Source organism: Lagenorhynchus albirostris, chromosome 17 (assembly GCF_949774975.1).
Source record: "Lagenorhynchus albirostris chromosome 17, mLagAlb1.1, whole genome shotgun sequence".
NCBI classification, from domain to species: domain Eukaryota; kingdom Metazoa; phylum Chordata; class Mammalia; order Artiodactyla; family Delphinidae; genus Lagenorhynchus; species Lagenorhynchus albirostris.
The window spans coordinates 124,043-142,485 of record NC_083111.1 but is presented as its reverse complement, the minus strand read 5'-3'; the positions used below and the strand labels follow the sequence as shown (position 1 = coordinate 142,485).

The window sequence follows — 18,443 nt, the reverse complement described above, 5'->3', positions numbered from 1 at the left end:
ATTTACTCAATTGACAGATCCACCTCCTCACATATTTATCTTTTTATTTTTCATGTAAACATTTAAATTCTACTCTCAGCAAATTTCAGTTGTACAGGTAGTGTTCTGAATAAACATCACCCCATGTGTACATTAGACCCTCCTAACTTATTCACTCTATGACTACAAGTTTGCACCCCTTTTGTATGAAAATATTCCCAGAAGTGGGATTGCTGGATAGTATGGCAGATCTATTTTTAATTTTCTTAGGACCTCTATACTGCTTTCCATAGTAGCTGCAGCATTTTACACTCCCACCAACAGCACACGAGGGTTCCCTTTTCTCTACATCCTGGTCAACACTTGTCATCTCTTGTCTTTTTAATGATACCCATTCTGACAGACGTGAGGTGGTATCTCAATGAGTTTTGACTTGCACTTCCGTGATTATTACTGATGTTGAACACCTTTTCACATACCTGTTGGTCACTTGGATGTCTTCTTCGGAAAAATGTCTATTCAGTTCTTCTGCTCATTTTTAAAATCAGACTTTGATATTTTTGCTATTGAGTTGTGTGAGTTCATTATGTATTTTGGATATTAACCTCATCAGATATGATTTGCAGATAGTTTCTTCCATTCTATAGGCTGCCTTTTTCATTTTGGTGACGGTTTCCTTTGCTGTGCAGAAGCCTTTTAGTTTGATGTAGTTCCACTTGTTTATTTTTGCTTTTGTTGCCTTTGCTTTTGGTGTTAAATCCCCAAAATTCATCACCAGGACCAAGGTGAAGGAGATTACCACCCATGTTTTCATCTAAGATTTTTATGTTTTCAGGTCGTCCATTAAAGTCTAATATATTTTGAGTTGTTTTTGTGTGTGGTGTAAGATAGGGGTCCAGTTTCATTCTTTTGCATGTGGCTGTACAATTTTCCCAACACTATTTATCGAAGAGACTATCATCTACCCATAGTATATTTGCGCCTCCATTGTTGTAAGTTAATTGACTATATACGCACAGGTTTATTTCTGGACTCTCTATTATGTTCCATTGAAATATGTGTGTTTTATACCAATACCATACTCTTTCGATTACTACTGCTTTGTAATATAGTTTGAAATTAGGAAGTGTGGTGCCTCTAGCTTTGTTCTTCTTTCTCAAGATTGCTTTGGCTATTCGGGGTCTTTGTGGATCCACATATATTTCAGGATTGTTTGTTCTGTATCTGTGAAAAATGCCACTGGAATTTTGATAGGGATGGCATTCAATCTGTAGATGGCTTTGGGTAATGTGGACATTTTAACCATATTAATTCTTTCAATCCATAAGCACAGAATATCTTTCCATTTACTTTTGTCTTCCTCAATTTTTTTCAGCAATGTCTTATAATTTTAAGTGTAGAGATATTTTTTACCTTTATTCCCAGGTATTTTAGTACTTTTTGATGCAACTATAAACAGGATTGTTTTCTTAATTTCTACTTTGGATAGGTTTGTGGTTATCATATAGAAATGCATCTGATTTTTGTATACAGAGATATTGGGGATTCAGTTCCAGACCACCACAATAAATTTAATATCACAATAAAGCAAATCACATGAGCTTTTTGGTTTCCCTGTACACTCTACTAAGTGTACAACTATGTCTTAAAAAATGTACATACCTTAATTTTAAAATAATGCTATTAGAAAAATGGCATTGAAACACAGGGTTGCCACAAACCTTCAATTTGTAAAACAAACAAAAATGCACAATATTTGCAAAGTGCAATGAAGCAAAGCATAATAAAATGAAGTATGCCTATACTGATTTTTGTATCCTTTGCTGAATTCATTTATTACTTCTAACGGTTTTTTGGTGAGTCTTTAGGTTTTCCTGTATAATGTCATGTCATCTGTGAACAAGTTTTAATTCTGATATTTGGATGCCTTTTATTTCTCTTTCTCGTCTAATTACTCTGGCTTGGATTTTCAGTACTATGTTAAATAAAAGTGACGCGAGTGGCATCCTTGTTGTTCCTGATATTACAGGAAAAGTGTTGACCTTTTCACTGTTGAGTAAGGTATCAGCTGTGGGCTTACGCTCTGTGGCCTTTATTATGTTGTGGTACATTCCCTTAACACCCAGTTGAAATTTTTTTCATGAGTGGATGCGGATATTTGTCAAAGCATTTTCTGCATCTATTGAAATGACCATATGATTTTTTTTCTCTATTTTGTTAATATGATGTATCGTGTTGACTGATTTGTGGAAGGTGAACACTCCTTGCATCCCTAGAATCAATCCCAATTGATCATGGTATATAATCCTTTTAATATATTGTTGAACTTGGTTTGCCAACACTTTATTGAGGATTTTTGTGCCCATGTTCTTTAAGGATATTGGTCTGTAATTTTCTTTTCTTGAAGTGTCCTCATCTGGTTTTGGTATCAGGGTAATACTGGACATGTAAAATGAGTTTGGAGCTGTTGAGTTTGGAGGTGTTCTCTCCTCTTCTATTTTTTGAAAGAGTTTGAGAAATACTGACATTAATTCATCATTGAAAATGAAACAGAATTAAATAGTGAAACCGTCTGTTCCGAGACTTTTCTTTGCTGTGAGGTTTTTGATTACTGATTCAATCTCCTTACTAGTAGTTTGTTCAGATTTTTTATTTCATCTTGATTCAGTCTTGGTAGGTTGAATGTTTCTAGGACTTACCCATTTCTTCTAGGTTGTCCAATTTGTTGGTGTATAATTGTTCATAGTAGTCTATCATGATCCTTTGTATTTATGTGATATCAGTTGTAATGACTCCCTTCTTATTTCTAATTTTATTTGAGACTTTTATCTTTTTTGTTATATCTAGGTAAAGGTTTGTCTATTTTGTTTAGCTTTTCAAAAAACCATTAATCATTAATCATTTCCACTAATCTCTTCTATTGTCTTTTCAATCTGTATCATATATTTCCCAACTGATTTTTATTATTTCCTTTCTTCTACTAACTTTGGGCTTAATTTGTTCTTCTTTACATGATTCTTTGAGGTGTAAAGTTAGGTTGCTCATTTGGTATCTTTCTTTCTTTTTCCTTAATGTAGGCATTTAACACTATGAACTTCCCTCTTAGAACTGCTTTTGCTGCTTCATATTAGTTCTGGTATGTGGTTTTCCATTTTTATTTGTCTCAAGGTATTTTTTATTTCTCTTTTGATATCTTTTTTGATCCGCTGGTTGTTCAGGAGCATGTTTTTTTAATCTCCATCTATTTGTGAATTTTCCAGTTTCCTTCCTTCCTGTACTTGTTTTGTTTCAAACCACTGTGGTCGGAAAACATGGTTGACATGATTTCAATCTTCTTAAACCTAATAAAACTTGTTTTATAGCATAACATATGATCTATCCTGGAAATGTTTCATGTGCTTTAAGAAGTATGTATATTCTGCTGTTTTTGGATGGAATGTCCTGTAAATGTACGTTAAATGCGTGTGATGTAGTATGTCCAAGTCTAATGTTTCCTTATTGATTCTCTGGATGATCCATCCATTGTTGAAAGTGGGGTACTGATGTCCCCTACTATTATTGTATTTCTAACTCCCTTCAGGTATGTTAAATTTGCATTATATATCTATGCTTGGTGCATAAGTATTTACAATTATTATATCCTCTTGATGAATTGATGACTTTATCATTATGATGACTTTATCATTACGAAATGACTTTTCCTGTCTCTTGTTACAGTTTTTGGCTCAAAGCCTATACACTCTGATATACACATAGCTACCCCTGCTTTCTTTAAGGTTTCCATTTTCATGGAATATGTTTTTCCATCCCTTCATTTTCAGTCTGTTTCTGGCCTTAAGGGTGAAGTGAGTCTCTTATAAGCAGCACTTAGTTGGGCCTCTTTTTAAAAAAGTCCATTCAGCTACCCTTTGTCTTTTGATTGGAGAATTTAGTCCATTTATATCTAAAATAATTACTGATAAATATGGATTTACTGTTGCCATTTTGTTAATTGCTTTTTGGCTTTCTGTAACACCTTTGTTCCTTTCTTCTTCTCTTTGTCTCTTCCATTTTAATTTGTTGATTTTCTATACTGGTGTGTTTTGATTCCTTTCTCTTTAACTTTTTTGTTACCTATTATAGGTTTTTACTCTGTGGTTACCACAAGGCTATATAATATACCTTATATTTATAACAGTCTACTTAAAGCTGAAAACAACTTAAGTTCAAATGCATACTAGAATTCTATATATTTACTCTCCCCCACTCTGACATTTTGTTTTTGATGTCACAATTTACATCTTTTACCTTATTTGTCCATTAACAAATTATTGTAGTTATAGTTATTTTAAATATTTTTGTCTTTTAATCTTCATACTATATTTAGAAGTGATTTACCCTCCACCATAACATCATTAGAATATTCTGAATGTAACTATATATTTACATTTACCAGTGAGATTTATTCTGTCATGTTTCCTGTTACCTTTAGCATCTCTTCTTTTCAGCTTGAAGAAGTCCCTTAGCATTCCTTATAAGGCTAGATTAGTGTTGATGAACTCCTTCAGCTTTTACATATCTGTAAAACTCTTCATCTCTCCTTCAACTCTGAAGGACAACTTTGCTGGGTAAAGTATTCTCGGTTGGCATTTTTTCCCCCTTTTAGCACATTGGATATATCATGCCACACCCTTCTTGTCTGCCAACATTGTGCTAAAAATCCACTGATGGTGTTACTGGGGTTCCCTGGTACGTAACATGTTCATTTTCTCTTCCTGCTTTTAAGATGATCTTCTTTAACTTTTAATAATTTACTTATGTGTCTTGGTGTGGGTCTGTTTGGATTCAACATACTAAAAACTTTCTGGACTTCCTGGATCTAGGTGTCTGTTTCTTTCCCTGTAATAGGGAAGTTTTCAGCCATTATTTCTTTGAATAAACGTTCTGCCTGTTTCTCTCTCTCTCCTCCTTCTGAGACCCCTATAATGCAAATATTGGTCCACTTGATGGTGTCTTTTAAGTCCCTGAAGGTATCTTCAGTCATTTTCATTCCCTTCTCTTTTTGGTCCTCTGTTTGGATGAATTCTGCTGCCCTGTCTTTGAGTTCACTAATCCATTCTTCCACTTAATCTAGTCTGTTGTTGAACACCTCTACTGAATTTTTCAGTGCAGTTACTGCATTCTTCAGGTTTGTGATTTCTGTTTGGTACTTTATCTTCTATCTCTTACAATTCTCACTTTGTTGATGCATTACTCTGCCAACCTCAGTGAGCATCTTTATGACTATTATTCTGAACTCTTTTCAGGTAAATCACTTATCTCTCTTTCATTAGCTCTGTTTCTGGAGTTTTTCCTTGTTCTTTTTTTTTTTTGGAACATATTCCTCTTATTCTTCATTTTCCTTGACTCTATGTGTTTAGGAGAACAACCTTATTCTTCAGCTTGGCCTGAGTTCTTGGTTCTCTGAAACGTTTGTGAACATCCAAGCTGCCTTCTTTGTTCTCAGTGGCTCCCAGAAGTTGAGAGTATACCAAAACCTATCAGTGTCCCAAAGGGTAGAATCTCAGTCAGCAGCTTTTAAAGTAGGCAGGGAAACCTATTTAAAGAAAATACTGGGAGCTGGGCATTTCTGCCTACTCCCTCTAAGCTGAGCCCTTTGGGAATAGCCAGAAAAGAACTGCTTCTTTGTTTGCTACTTTCCTGTGGGATCCACAAATGCCAGCCCTGCTAGCCATCAGAGACAGGCAATCAAGAAGTGTTTCTCCTGGGTGGTAGCAGCAAAAGCTGCTACCAGAATGCCAGACATGTGAAAAAGCCTCTTCTAGGAGACACCATCAACCCACCGTGATGTACAGGGACAGCAAGAAGATGGCACCCGCTGCCTCCCTCGCCTCTGAGGAGACTGGCAGTCAGCACCCTAGATGTGTGCTAAATGAGAACCTGATCCTCAGGCAGCAGCTTTTAACATATGCAAATAGGCCTCTTCTGGGCAAAGACTGGGAGATGAGTGTTTCTGTCAGCTCTGTGTGCTGAGCCCTGGAGGAATAGCCACGGGGAGTCCTAGCAAGCCCATTAAGAACTGTTTCTATGTTTGCTATAGTCTCGTGGGTCTCATGGACACAAGCCCCTTTGGCTTTCAGAGCTGGGTGTTATGGGGGCTAGTGCCTCCAGTGAAAGTCTTAAAAGCTGGGGTGCTAGATATTGGATCCAAACTCTTTGCTCCTCACGGAGAAGCTAGGAGTTACAAGTTCCCTACTGATTGTATGTCTCTGGGGTGGGGTTTATGGTGAGAGGGTGTCTCATGTCTTAGCCTTTCCTACCCATTTCAACGGGCGTACTTTCTCATTTGCCCAATGTATAACAATCTCTCCATTTCTGGATTTCTTTTAGAGGGAACTGCCTTGAGTATAGCTGTAGATTCAATATGTCTATGGGAGAAAGTGAGTTCAGGAGCTTCCTATGCCGCCATCTTGGACTGGAACCTCCAAATTAACTCTTTTCAATATAGTCTGCTAAGTTAGTCACAGATAAAATCCAAAACACCAGTGGAGTGGGGGAAAAAAAAAGATAAATTCACTAACCAAATTAAGATAGTCTATCTTTTATATAAAATAAACAGATTGGTACTGTATCTGAAAAGATTACTGGCATCAATTCAACAAGGCTAAACATTTCTACAATGTATGAAGTGAAAAAGAAGATTCAAAGACATTCTAAGTTCCAGAAAAAAAAAATCATTATAATATTTTTAATAAGCTATAATAGGTAAAGAAACTAGGTGAAGAAAAAATAATTTAAATAAATATAGTATACAATATTTTCAAGTTTTGCTCTCTGTCAGATATAATAGACACTGTGAAAAAAAAACTTGATCGTACGACTGTGGTAATATGGCTTTATTACTGACAACATAACTCAAATATCAAAACAATGTTGCACTGACTTTCATTAGTTATGCCTCAAACAATGCCATGAATCAAAAATAAAAATAAACAAGGAAGAAAGCCCAAAGAGACTGAATTAATATTTCCCTGTGGGGCAAACCACAGGGAGAGAGGACGAGTGTTCTCCAGCCTTGAAACGCCAACTACTTAACTTGATCCTTGCTAGCCAGTCCTTATCAGGTTAAAAAAAAAAATCTTTTAATCACTGCTATATTCATGCTACATAATGAAAATCTATAACCTACACCTGCTTTTTTCCTTAGTAGCAGTGTTATTTTCCTCAGGCCCCCTGTTGAACTTCTATGACAAAAGTTGGTGATCTTTCCCTGGGAGGATTATCAAGATGTCTGTATTCTCAGCACTTTCATAAGACTTCACGTCAACAAATCAAACACTTAATGCAAAACTCTTTCTTCAATCATTACTAGACAACAAGCTAAGAGATTTTCTTAACTCTCTAAAACATGATGCTCTAAACACATATGAGCCAAAACATGTAACCCTTTCCCCTGCTTCTGAAGCAGGTCATCAAACAGCGATCCTGTGGCAATCATGGGCCTTTTGGTCAGTTCAGTAAAGCTCCTCCTACTGTCAACAGAAAGTCTTCCAGTTTGATGCCTGAGACAGACAACCCAAATCACACCAACCTCTCTTTTAGTACTTCAACACAGTAACTTTAAAAGAATAACCACAAAATAGACATCTCTTAGTTATCGCTTAGAAATCACAAGAAGAAAACAATCATGTGCATATTGCTGGAGCTGCTTCAGTCGCCAGCAAAACCCGTGTCCTCAACCTCTCCGCAGGTTCTCTTTACCTTCCTGCTCCTCCCCTGAGACAGGGACCTTAAAAAGCAGCTGTCTTTTCTCCCTCCCCTCCACCTGACAGGCATGAAGGGCCTGGAAGGGGCAGGCCTGCTCCTCGCTGAGGATTCCAGGCCATCTTGCACCCCCCTTATATTCCAGGAGGCGGGGAGGACAGGACAGAGACCATCTTCACCCCAGGGAAGGCACCTCCACAGCTGTGCCAGCAACCCTTGGGAGGCCTTATCTTCTGGCTGCAGGCCACCATTCTTGTCGACATCAGTCCCCGCCAGGTTTCTGATACCTCAACCTCCTCATTCCTTGAAGTCCTCTCCTCCAAGACTGCGTGTCCTCCACCTCACCTCAGCCACTCATCGCCCATGGTCATCCTCTAAACCTCAAGGTTACAAACCGCCTCCCTCCATTAATTCACTTCTGAGCACCAGTCATTCTTACCTGTTCAGCTCATGACCTCTAGTGTCATGACTTCAGAAGTGTTTGACCAACCTCTCCCCAGTTCACAATCAGGTGGTACAACCCCATCTCTTTGTGCTCTACACCCTGCATGTTCTCATTCTGACCTTACCCAGTCGAGATTTCATGGTCCAATATCACAATCACTCTCAGGACTTTTATTGACGGGGTTCATCATACTCAGTGGACAATCCCACACTCTGTTCCACATCTGCAGCCCCACGGTTCAATCCATGCTGACTAGTCAGTCTCAAACTCAATTCATGATGACCACTCCTGCCAAACAATCCTACTACAATTCCCTAGTTCATTCACTCCCCCACTACATGACCATGTCATCTACTCTCTCTCCTCATTCCTCCAATATCATCTCCTTTTCCTTACTCTCAGCTGATGAAGACACTTCCCATTTCACCGAGAAAGTAGACGCGATCAGCAAGAACTTGCATGAGTTCCCACTGCCACATATATCTACCTGCACCTGAAGAGACTCTGCCCTCTCACCTGTCCGTGGATGGACTAACTGTGCTCCTAACCCAGGACACCCCTCCATCTGTAAACCCCTTCCACCAAGTCAGACACAACTCCAACAGTTATCGTCTCTTTCCCCTGCTGAGGACCTTTCCCATCAATATATAAAAAATCTGCTCTCATTCCCACTCATAAAAAAGAAGTCTCAATCTCCAAATTCCTTTGAATTAGCAAACAGTTCTCTACATCCCTTAAAGCAAAACACACAATGAATTTTCTATGCATGCTGTCTTCAGTTTCTCTCCTTCCATTCTCTCTAAATCCACAGCAATTTGACTTTGCCTGACCATTCCACCGAGAAGGCTCTATATTCCCTGTCCTCCACAGCGCAAACCCAGCAGCATCTGTCATAGCTGGCTGCTTTCCAGGACATCATGCTCTCTTAGATTTAATTCCTCCCTCAGTAGCCTCTTCCTCTGTGACTCAACCACTGCAGAGTGCCTAAGACACAGATTCTGTGACAGATTCTCCTTTCAGTGTGCATTTAATCTAGGAAATGACCCAGCTCATGCCCTAAAAACCATCTGGACACTAAAGATTACAAATTCACATCCAGCACCAACCTTGTCATGTGAAGTCCAGACTCGTACTCCTACTCAGATATATAATGGCTAACTGAACATAGTCGAAAACCTCATGATTTCTTTCATCAATGTCTTGTAGTTTTCACTGTAGAGCTTCTTCACCTCCTCGGCTGACTTTATTCCTAAGTATTTTATGGTTTTTGATGCTACTGTAAATGGGATTATTAGTGTCTCTATAGATACACTACTGATTTGTGTATGTTAATTTTGTATCCTGCAACTTTACTGAATTTGTTGATTAGATCTAACAGTTTTTTGGTGGAATCTTTAGGATTTTCAATATATAAAGTCATGATAAAAGAAACAGAAGACAAAACAAATAAGTGGAAAGATATCCCATGTTCATGGACTGGAAGAATTAATACTGTTAAAATGTCCATAATATACAAAGCCGTCTACAGATTCAATGCAATTCCTAGGAAGAGTCCAGTGGAATTTTTAATAGAAGTAGAAAGAAAATCCAAAAATTTGTATGGAACCACAAAAGACCCCAAACAGCCAAAGAAATCCTGATTAAGAACAAAGTGGGAAGCATCACACTTCCTAATTTCAAGATAAGCTATAAGATAAAGCTACAGTAATCAAAAAAGTATGGTACCAGCATAAAAACAGACACATAGACCAATGGAACAGAAAAGAGAGCCCAGAAATAAATCGATGCTTACTCAGTCGATTAATATCTGACAAGGGAGCCAAGAACACCCAATTGAGAAAAGACAGTCTCTTCAATAAATGGTGCTGGGAGAACTGGATATTCACATACAAAAGAATGAAACTAGCCCCTATCTTACACCATTCACAAAAATTAACTCAAAATGGATTAAAGACTTAAATGTAAGACCTGAAATCATAAAACTCCTAGAAGAAAATCAAGGAAAACAGCTCCATGACATAGGTCTTGGCAATGATTTTTTGGATATGACACCTAAAGCACAAACAACAAAATCAAAAATAAACAAGCAGGGGGCTTCTTCCCTGGTGGCGCAGCGGTTGAGAGTCCGCCTGCCGATGCAGGGGACACGGGTTCATGCCCCGGTCCGGGAAGATCCCACATGCCGCAGAGCGGCTGGGCCCGTGAGCCATGGCCGCTGGGCCTGCGCGTCCAGCAACGGGAGAGGCCACAACAGTGAGAGGCCTGCGTACCGCAAAAAAATAATAATGAAAAATAAACAAGTGGAACAACATCAAACTAAAAAGCTTCCGCACAATTAAGTAAGACAAGTAAATGACTGTTCACAATGTATACAAGTCATTATGCTTGAACTTGAACTTACGCAGTGCTCTATGTCAATTAAATCTCAATAAAACTGAAAGAAGATAACACAATATGTATAAAAGGAGATTACTATTACTAAGGATACAGAACTTCCTATGTTTAAAAAGTAATTGGGAGGCAACTTGACACAATAAGACCGACCTACAGAATTGACCACACAAATATAAACTTTTATACACTCCCCCAAAATGTATACATACAAGTATAAAAGCATTTGAGGCCAAACAGCAAAGATGGTGGGGAAACTCCAATTTTTGTTTGGAAGTATGAAAAACTCAAACCCCAATTAACTGTGAAAAGAACTTGTACAGTCAATGTACAGAGAAAGCAAAAGACGAATAACCTCATCTCCCTAAAAAAAGCCTCATGATATTCCCACCAAGGAAAACCAAACCAAACCATATGATCCCCTCACCCGCCTCCTACCTCAACTCAGGAAATGTCAGCTCTGTTCCTCCAGCTGCTCAATAAGTCACATTCTCAGAGGCTTCCCTGATCCCCTGTTTAAAATAGAAACGTCCTCCCCTTCCTCCTGGCCATCTGTCCCTCTTTTTCTGCTTTTTCTCCGTACAGTTTATTTCCTTTTGACATGACGTCTACTTTACTTCTTGGCTCCTCATCAGCCTTCCCCTCAGGACAGGTAGAGCTTTCACTGCCTTTGTTCACTGCTGTGCCTCCAGGACATGAAACAGTGCTTGGCACACAGCAGGCCCCCAACAGGGTTGGGAACATGACCTTCTCTAATTGCAAAGGATCAACTTCAACAAAGACATTCGAATCCCTTTTATTTGCTTCCTTTCCTGTTTTCTCCAGAGGCTATTACAAACCATCACCATATTCATCTGAGGCTGTAACTTCTTCACTTCGGGCATAAGGCCTCCTGTCTTGTTTTATGTTAAAAAAAAAAAAAAAAAAAACAGTGAACAGGCATCAATTGACTCACCATGCTGTGTCCATCCCACTAGACTTGGTCACATCCTTTTACTCTCCTCTCCACTCCTTTATTCAAGACAGGCCTCCCTCTCCCACTTCCTTTCCTGGACACTGAGAGTAATTATTCCTAACCTCTCTGCCTCCACTGGGTCTTCCCTATTATTCTCTAAATCCATCTCACCTTTTCTCTGAGATCTCTTTAGACAATGGATCCCAATCAAGCCTGATCAAACTTGCAACCTAAGCTCCCCACCCCTCTCCTGCCTTGAATCCCAGCTTCTAGCAGAGGGGTCACAGCACCATCTCCACAACTCGAGCCCCTCGCCTCCTCCCTGACCAGTCCACCAACACTGTCCGACACTGTCATTGGGCTCTCCTTGGTGTGCATCGTACTTGCCCTCCTTGACGCAGACATACCCTAAACAGATCTAAAACCGTGTTCTTCATCGCCATGTTTACACTTTCTACTACACTCCTTTTTCCTTGAAACTGTCCACTGAGTCTGCTTTTGTGGCACTGTTTCCCACAAGTTCTCCTTCTCACTTTCACTGGGGTTTTGTTTTCACTGTTTTGTTCTAATTTAAAACACAAAGAGATGATGTACAACGCAGGGTTGGGACACGTCCCCCTACATGGCACACCCCAGGCCCCTTCACACGTCTTGCTGGGCCCTCCATGACCTGGCCCCTATGGTTCTTCACACACACACCAGCCAGTTTCTTGCCCATGAATCTTTGCCCATAAGTCTTTGCATTTCTAAGTGTTTCCCTGGCCAACCACAATCACAAAAGTGATCTCAATAGTCCATATTTCTATTTCCCTCTTTTAGACATAATTTACTCAAAAACAGGAACAGTCATTTACTTGTCTTAATTGTCTAAGATAGCACTTGGAACACGGGTGCTCAATAAAATCTGATAAACCCAAACAACCAATCTCCATTAAGGAAAGCAGTCACATAAGCTGGTTATGACTGAAACAGTGAATGCTCAACTTGGAGGAACAATTCCATAAACAATCTCCAGAAATTAGGACTCATAACTGCTTATCAGAATTATAATTCTATTCTGTCAATCTTCCTTCCCAAGTAAATAAGTATTTTTAAATTAACATTGTAGGTATTTGGGCTTTTTAAGAAAGAGAAAAACTTTTTTAAAAAAAAGTATTTAAAAAGGTGTAATATAACCTTAAAAGCTTCTTCTTCTTTGCTGAATTTTCTGGAGTCTTGGGAAGCTTTGTCTCTTTCTGAGGTGTATGCAAAATGGCCTCTGCAGATTTTACCCTAGGGTTTATCGGTCTCTCCATAACCTGTCTTCCATCTGATCCGAAATCCATGTGGTATTTGTGAGAGGATTCTGAATCAATGAACAAGACATTCTCCGACTCATCATCTTTTTCACTATCTGACGAATACTCTAAAATTTCTGTAGGATTTGTCTGAAAAAAAAAAATTAAGAGAAATGCAATTAAATTTGGAGACCTCTTTATTAAAATTCACATTTATACATGCCTATTATTCTATTCCCTTATGACTATATTCATTGAAATAACTTTGCAGATATAGTATCTGTAGCTTAAACTTCTATTTTGACACAAAATCCAAACTAAGTAAGCCATATACCCAAAGACAAGAGATTAAATCAATTGTAAGCCAGGCACTATCTCACAGAATCCACCAAATTCAGTACAAATATCTCAATCTTCCTTCAACAAACTAGAAGAAATGTGCCGCACATATGTCAGTCTCAAAAACTGAACTCCTAACACCAACCTGAATAGCCATTAGCCATTGTAATCTAACACCTATTGGAAAAAAAGTATTGTTTTGATTTTAATGTGGGGTAAATAATATTCACTATTTGTTAAAAGCCAACTATAAAGAAAATTGCCTCTTCAGGTGAAAACCACTTAATTTAACAAAGAAGTCTCCAACGATAAAGATGAAAAATGGACTTTTCCCACACAATTCCAATACAATATTATATTTTCAAGAGGCTAATTTGAAATTGCTAATATCAACAGGAACTACTTAAAGAATGAATCACTGAGTCTTCTTCCTAACATTTCCTATTCTTTCTTTTACTCAAATTTCTGAACTACCAAATAAGAATTTTTTTTGAAAACCAGATTATAAAACAGAAGTCATATCAACAGCCAATCCTGGAGGAAAGAATGAAAACATTCTTCTGTAATGTTTGCTGTCTTTGCCCAGACACATGCTAAAACTTTCAAGTGTGGTAGGTATTTTATTTTCCCATTATTTGGTTTTGCAAGTCAGTCCCGTATTGTTCTAATGTCAGCAACAATTTACCCTTCAACATTCTAATTTTCCAGTATATCAGTAGCCCCTCCTAATTTAATACCTACACTAAATTTTAAATTTACTAAATGTAAATTGTACAGTTAGTTGAATGGATTCTCTACCCGGTCAATTCATGGTGTAGCTATGGGGACCCTCATGAGGCGCCCTTTCTACTGATGGTCAGCATGGACTGTGTCACTGGCATTATAGCAGGCACTTGGCTAGAGCAAGTGAAGAGGATCCAAGTGGGTGAGGGTTATCATTTGTGGGGATATGTGTGTGCATGGGTGTGGGTGTGTGCATGGGTGTGGGTGTGTGCGTGTGTGGAGGTTGGTTAGCACTATGGTTTTCATCATTTCCTAATCTACACACAAGGCAAAAGGTTTACCACATTTGGCCTTTTTTTGAGGATTTTATAGTTAAAACCTTTTTAAGAGCTTAAAAAGGACATCACCCATCCCCACATCTCCTCCAAAAACCAGCTTGGGTAGTCACCTGTTACCAGGCGCATTTAGAATACGAAAAAGTAAATGAAAAAAATTCTCAAAAGAAGAGCTTAGTTCCACTATCCTTTTCACAATCTCAGTTGCATGCCTACATTACTGCATTACTAAAGTGTTTAATTACTAAATACTGCTAACCCATTAATAAGCTCAAGGGTCACGTTTCCCCCCAAACACAGCTTCCGAATAAATATTAACAATAGGCCACAAAAAGAACCAGGGTCGTTTACATTGAAAATTAAGTTCCTCAACACTGAAAAGTTTTATATATTACTTGAGAACTCCAAATTTAATTTCATCTTTTTGTTATGGAATGTCTTTTATTTTAGTACTCTCAAGTTTTGCGCTTCCTGCTAGAGCAGGGCTTCTCAACCTCAGCACTGTTGCCGTTTCACACCGGATAACGTGGGGTCCTGTCCTGTGCATTGTAGGGTGTTTAGCAGCATCCCTGGCCACTACCCACTAGATGTATTAGCACTGCCCCACCAATCATGACTATCAAAAATGTCTCCAGGCATTGCCAAATGTCCTCTGGCGGGCAAAATCATCCCCAGTTGAGAACCACTGTCCTAGAAAAATGTCAACAAATAACCAGCTACACGTGGCCTGTTCTGGGGACTCACATGCAGAAGCAAAGGGGACACAGGGCTTTGTGGGGATGGGGAGGTCAAAATGAAATAGTCATAAAACAATGTGGTGGAAGTACTGCAATTGAAGTGTTGTTCAGGCTCTACGGGAACAAGAGGAAAACAAAGCCAGGTGGGGCACAGGGAGAAGGGAAGAAGGAAAGAACTACCACCTGAATCAGGATCTGCCACCTAAAGCTGAATGCTAAGTGTAGGTTATTAGGCAGAGAGAGAAGGAAGTACATTCGGGGCTAGGAACAGGAAGACCACAAATATGAGGCCAGAGAGAACAGAGCACATGCAGGAACATCTGCAAGCAGCAGAAGAGAGAGGGCTGTTGAACACCTTGCAGACCAGAGCAGGGCATGCAGCTTCATTCTGAGGCACTGGGGGAGCCACGGGCAGTTTTAACAGGGGCTAACCAAGTCACATGTTGATATGGAATGATCATCCAAACAACAATCTGAAGAACTGACTCTACTATGGGCAAGTAGGGAAAGCAGCTAGCTAGAAGGCTCTTCCATAATTAAAGCAAGAGATAAAGAAGATGTGAGGGAAGTGGGAGTAGAGAGAAGTGGACTAGGAAGAACATAAGGAAGGAGATATAACAATACTTAAGGACTCCCAGATGTTAGAAATGAAAGTGAAAGCAGAGTCAAAGGAGACCCCAAGCACCTGGTTTGAGCAACAAGAGAGGTACATTTATCAAGAACGGGAATTCAGGAAATATTATATGTCCAATATATCTGCAGAGGGATAGTTGCTAATACTAAATATGGCTTTGATATGTTAATATTGCAATGCCTATGAAACAGTTGAGGTAAAACTGACCAAGAGGCAGCGGCTCTATGGGTCTGGAGCTCTAAGAAAGGGATATGACACGGAAATACAAGTTCAGGAATCATAAGAACAGAAACAGTGCATGAAGGTATGAGAGTTAGAAAAAACTGTCCGTGGAAATTATGTAAAAGTAAGAAGACAAGGTTCAGGTTGGAACCTTACGAATATCACCAACATTAAACCTGTATTCAGGTGGGAAGAGACAGAAAAGTGGATTGGATTTGAGAAAAAAGAGATTGCACAGACATGACCCCAACATCATCTCAAGCTCAGCCCTGCCCTCAACAGCAGGTTATCTTAAGCAATTTATTTAACTTTCCCATGCCTGTTTCCTCATCTTCAATTTGGAGAAATAATCACATCTAACACATTAAGCATCTGGTAAATGTTTCAAATTTTGTAGTTTTAAATTTTGTATTTATTTTCTGGAAAGTTTTTTTTCTTCATTCCTAAGAGGATCTCTATGTAAAGGACAATGAGGAAGACAACAAATAATGTCTTCAGCAGCCAATCAAAAAGACAACTAATGCCTTAGCCAGCAAAGGAAACCATGTATTCTTCACATAGGCATTTCTAATTTCTAACAGGAAGCAAAAGGCCATAACAAATATCTTTAGCAAAAGAGAGCAAGAGGCAACACTTCAGCATATTTTATTTTAGAACTGCTCCCCCAAGCCTGAAATCCTGATGAACGTGGAGGAACTTTCCTCACATGGACACAGAGAGGAACTACAGCTCACCAGACACTAGCTGTCTTAGCCCCAGCCTGACAGTAAGGAACTCACATTCTTTCACAAAGATGGTGTGCACATGTGCACATGTGTGCATGAATGCTCGTGCATGGTGTGTCTGTGTGCAGGGATGCGGAGGTGCATGTACCTGGGATGAGAGGAGAAGGGAAGAATCAAAGACAGGTCAGAGGAGCCTGCAGGTTCAGAAGCTTCAGTTTACATTTTATCTTTATACTGTAGAATCTGATTAATGAGAAAGGAGGGCTATGAGTTTTGGACCAAGAAAGACTTGGTTCTCAATCACAGTGCAGCTATTTTATTGTTTTGCAGTTGCACAAGTTACTTCACTGGCTCTCCCATCGCTTAGTTAAATGGAAAAATTCTACTAGAAATATTTCAAGAATTAGAGATACTTACTATTTATTATGAAATAATTTAAGTACATGGAAAAGTATAATAAAAAATACATGTTTTCATTACCCAATCACCCTTCACCAAATATTAACACAATACAAATTTTTCTTCAGTTTTTTTAATGATGCGGTTGTAATTTCCTGTATCTCTCTTCCTGTTCTAGTTTTCCTCCTTCCTAGAGGTAACTCTCTCCTGAATTTGGCATTTCATTAACATCCTGTTTTTATCCTTTTTCTACCACACACACACATAAATACTGTATAGTATTATTTTGCAAGCTTTTAAACTTTATATAATTTTTTTTTTTTTTTTTTTTTGTGGTACACGGGCCTCTCACTGTTGTGGCCTCTCCCGTTGCGGAGCACAGGCTCCAGACGCGCAGGCTCAGCGGCCATGGCTCATGGGCCCAGCCGCTCCGCAGCATGTGGGATCTTCCCGGACCGGGGCACGAACCCGCGTCCCCTGCATCGGCAGGCGGACTCTCAACCACCGCGCCACCAGGGAAGCCCAAAACTTCATATAAAATTTTTAAACAGTATCCTGTGAACACAGCTCTGAATAACCTACTTTTCTATCAATATTATCTTTTTTTTATATTTATCCATGTTCATACATGTTAGCTCTATTTCAGTGTTGCCCAATGAAAGAAAGTTATGTAGTTTTAAAATTTCTAGTAGCCATATTAAGAAAATAAAAAGAAACAGATGAAATTAATATATTATTTAACCAAATGTATCAAAACTATAATCATTTCTCCTTTCTCAGTTGTCACCAGAATCATCTTTAGCAGTCCCTCCACAGCAATCCCGGTTTTTGCTTCTGTGCACCTCAAAACTCTCCCAGCCTCTACCCACAGCCAGTTCCAAAGCCACTTCCCCATTTTAAGATATTTGTTACAGCAGCACCACACTTCTCAGCACCACCCTCTGTATTGGTCTGCTCAGGCTGCCATAGCAAAATACGAGAGAGAGAGAGAGAGAGAGAGAGAGAGAGAGAGAGAGAGAGAGAGAGAGAGAGAGAGAGAGAGAGAGAGAGAGAGAGAGAAAGACACAGAGAGACAGACGGAGAGGCTGATTTTCTCCTGCTTTCTTTGGAAAGATAACCAACTGGTGCCCTCTGAAAATTTTCATACACAATTACTTCCTTCAGGTTTACAGCCCATTTACAGAAATAATACAGAAGAGAAAATTAGGATCCTTTGCAGTAGAAAAAATACTGCAGTGGTCAAATTCACAGAACCAAAGAGTGACTATGTAGCTATGATCATAATTTGCTAATGTTTAAAACATAACAAAATTATTAGTATTATGACTTTTTCTCTCCTCTGACCCAATGAACTTCAGAACTAGGAGTCTCCTGAATTAGTGATTAAGTATCACAAGTGACAAGATTAAGACATGAGCGAGTAGTTCCTATGAAATCAGTCAGCAAAAGCAAGGACAACACCCTAACCTGACCACAGCTGAAGTCACCTGCAATCTACCAAACCCATACTGGCTCAGTTTCCACAAGTCAGAAATACCA

The 18,443-nt window shown here is 39.0% G+C and overlaps 1 protein-coding gene across 2 annotated transcripts in view; it reads right to left on the bottom strand.

The window, feature by feature from the left end:
- Positions 1–18,443, bottom strand: part of SPIDR (scaffold protein involved in DNA repair) — a 354,487-nt gene that overhangs the window by 218,591 nt on the left and 117,453 nt on the right. For both annotated transcript variants that reach the window (XM_060128290.1, XM_060128291.1), the window contains exon 6: positions 12,690–12,940. In XM_060128290.1, the coding sequence (XP_059984273.1) occupies positions 12,690–12,940 (251 nt within the window). The remainder of the gene's footprint in view (positions 1–12,689; positions 12,941–18,443) is intronic.